Raw genomic sequence first — 1,237 nt, 5'->3', positions numbered from 1 at the left:
TGCTTGGTGAGTTGCCGCACTGGTTCATATGTATAACCAATTAGATGAGGCTTCTTGGACCACCACACGACAGATTACGGGGTACCTGACTCTATTACAGGTAAATTTTGTGTTTTTAAATATGTTACGTTTGATTATGATGTAAAGATGTTTTTATGTTATGTTAACCTCATTTTTTTTGTAGTGCTGGATCTGTGAGCACTTTCCTAGTGTGCATCAGTGCGTCATAGATGATGCATACCAGGAGACGTCCCCACGTGCTTCCCATGGCTGACGTCGAAGGCGCATATGAAGGGAATCACAGGAGCACCATACAAGGCACGTTGTGATGCTTTGACCATCACAGATGTGTCCTGGTTGCCTTACATTGAGCATCGGGGGGTTAGGGCCTTTGAGCTGATTTCATCATTCCATGGTCAACTGAGATGGGGTCCTATGGTGATCACAGCTCGACCAGAGAGGGTGCTACGGCAGTTTGGTTACATTCAGAGCATCCCTCTGCCGCCTGTTAGTGCTCGATTGTCACATGATGATATAGATGACAGGTGGATGCATTTCGCGGACCACGTACTAGCTGTGGGTGAGCTTTGTCTAGTGCCTAGGCAGGTATCTGCGGATTACATGAAGTGGTTTTTCCGGATATCTCACCCATTCATGATACCGACCCAGGTAGGTGACCAGCCTAGAGATGCACCTGCCGCAAACCCTGAGGAGTACATGCAGCCGCCCAGCCCCCAGGTTCCAGTGGCATTTGACCCCCCTCCACATGCAGTGGTAAGATTTTTTGTGCGTTTAATGTTTGATGAGTTGTTATTTATTTTAAATTTTATAATAAATGTTTTTAATGACTGTCACAGGATGATTACGATGGCTATGAGGCGATTGCACAGAGGTTGGAGCGTGTGCTCAGCCTTAGGATGGTCACTGCAGGCATAGAGTTATATGATATTATGCAGGATTGCCTAACGATCGCCAAAGGGGGAGTCAGTGCTGATGGAAGTGTCAGGGCTCGACAGAGATGGCGCACAGAGCATTGATTATTGTATTTATTTTTTGTTTTGTAGTTGACATAATTTTTTGTATTTGTTACACTTTTTAGTTTAATATAGTTGACTTGTTTTGCCGGGAAGGTCGACCATGGAAGCGATTTATTTATTACGGCGGGTGATGGAGCAATATCGCATGGCCCAACAAGACTTGCACTTGATTTTTATTGACTTGGAAAAAGCGTATGATA

General features: G+C 44.9%; 1 protein-coding gene across 1 annotated transcript; it reads left to right on the top strand.

The window, feature by feature from the left end:
- Nucleotides 1-288: 288 nt before the first annotated feature.
- LOC114371727 lies at nt 289-1,037 on the top strand. Its single transcript, XM_028329079.1, has 2 exons — nt 289-774; nt 858-1,037. Exons 1-2 carry the CDS (start codon nt 289-291, stop codon nt 1,035-1,037), a joined length of 666 nt encoding a protein of 221 aa, XP_028184880.1.
- Nucleotides 1,038-1,237: the final 200 nt, after the last annotated feature.

The sequence above is a fragment of the Glycine soja genome, chromosome 10, assembly GCF_004193775.1.
Source record: "Glycine soja cultivar W05 chromosome 10, ASM419377v2, whole genome shotgun sequence".
Classification (NCBI taxonomy): Eukaryota; Viridiplantae; Streptophyta; class Magnoliopsida; order Fabales; family Fabaceae; genus Glycine; species Glycine soja.
The sequence above is the reverse complement of the archived record's forward strand: the minus strand, read 5'-3'. Positions and strand labels throughout refer to the sequence as shown.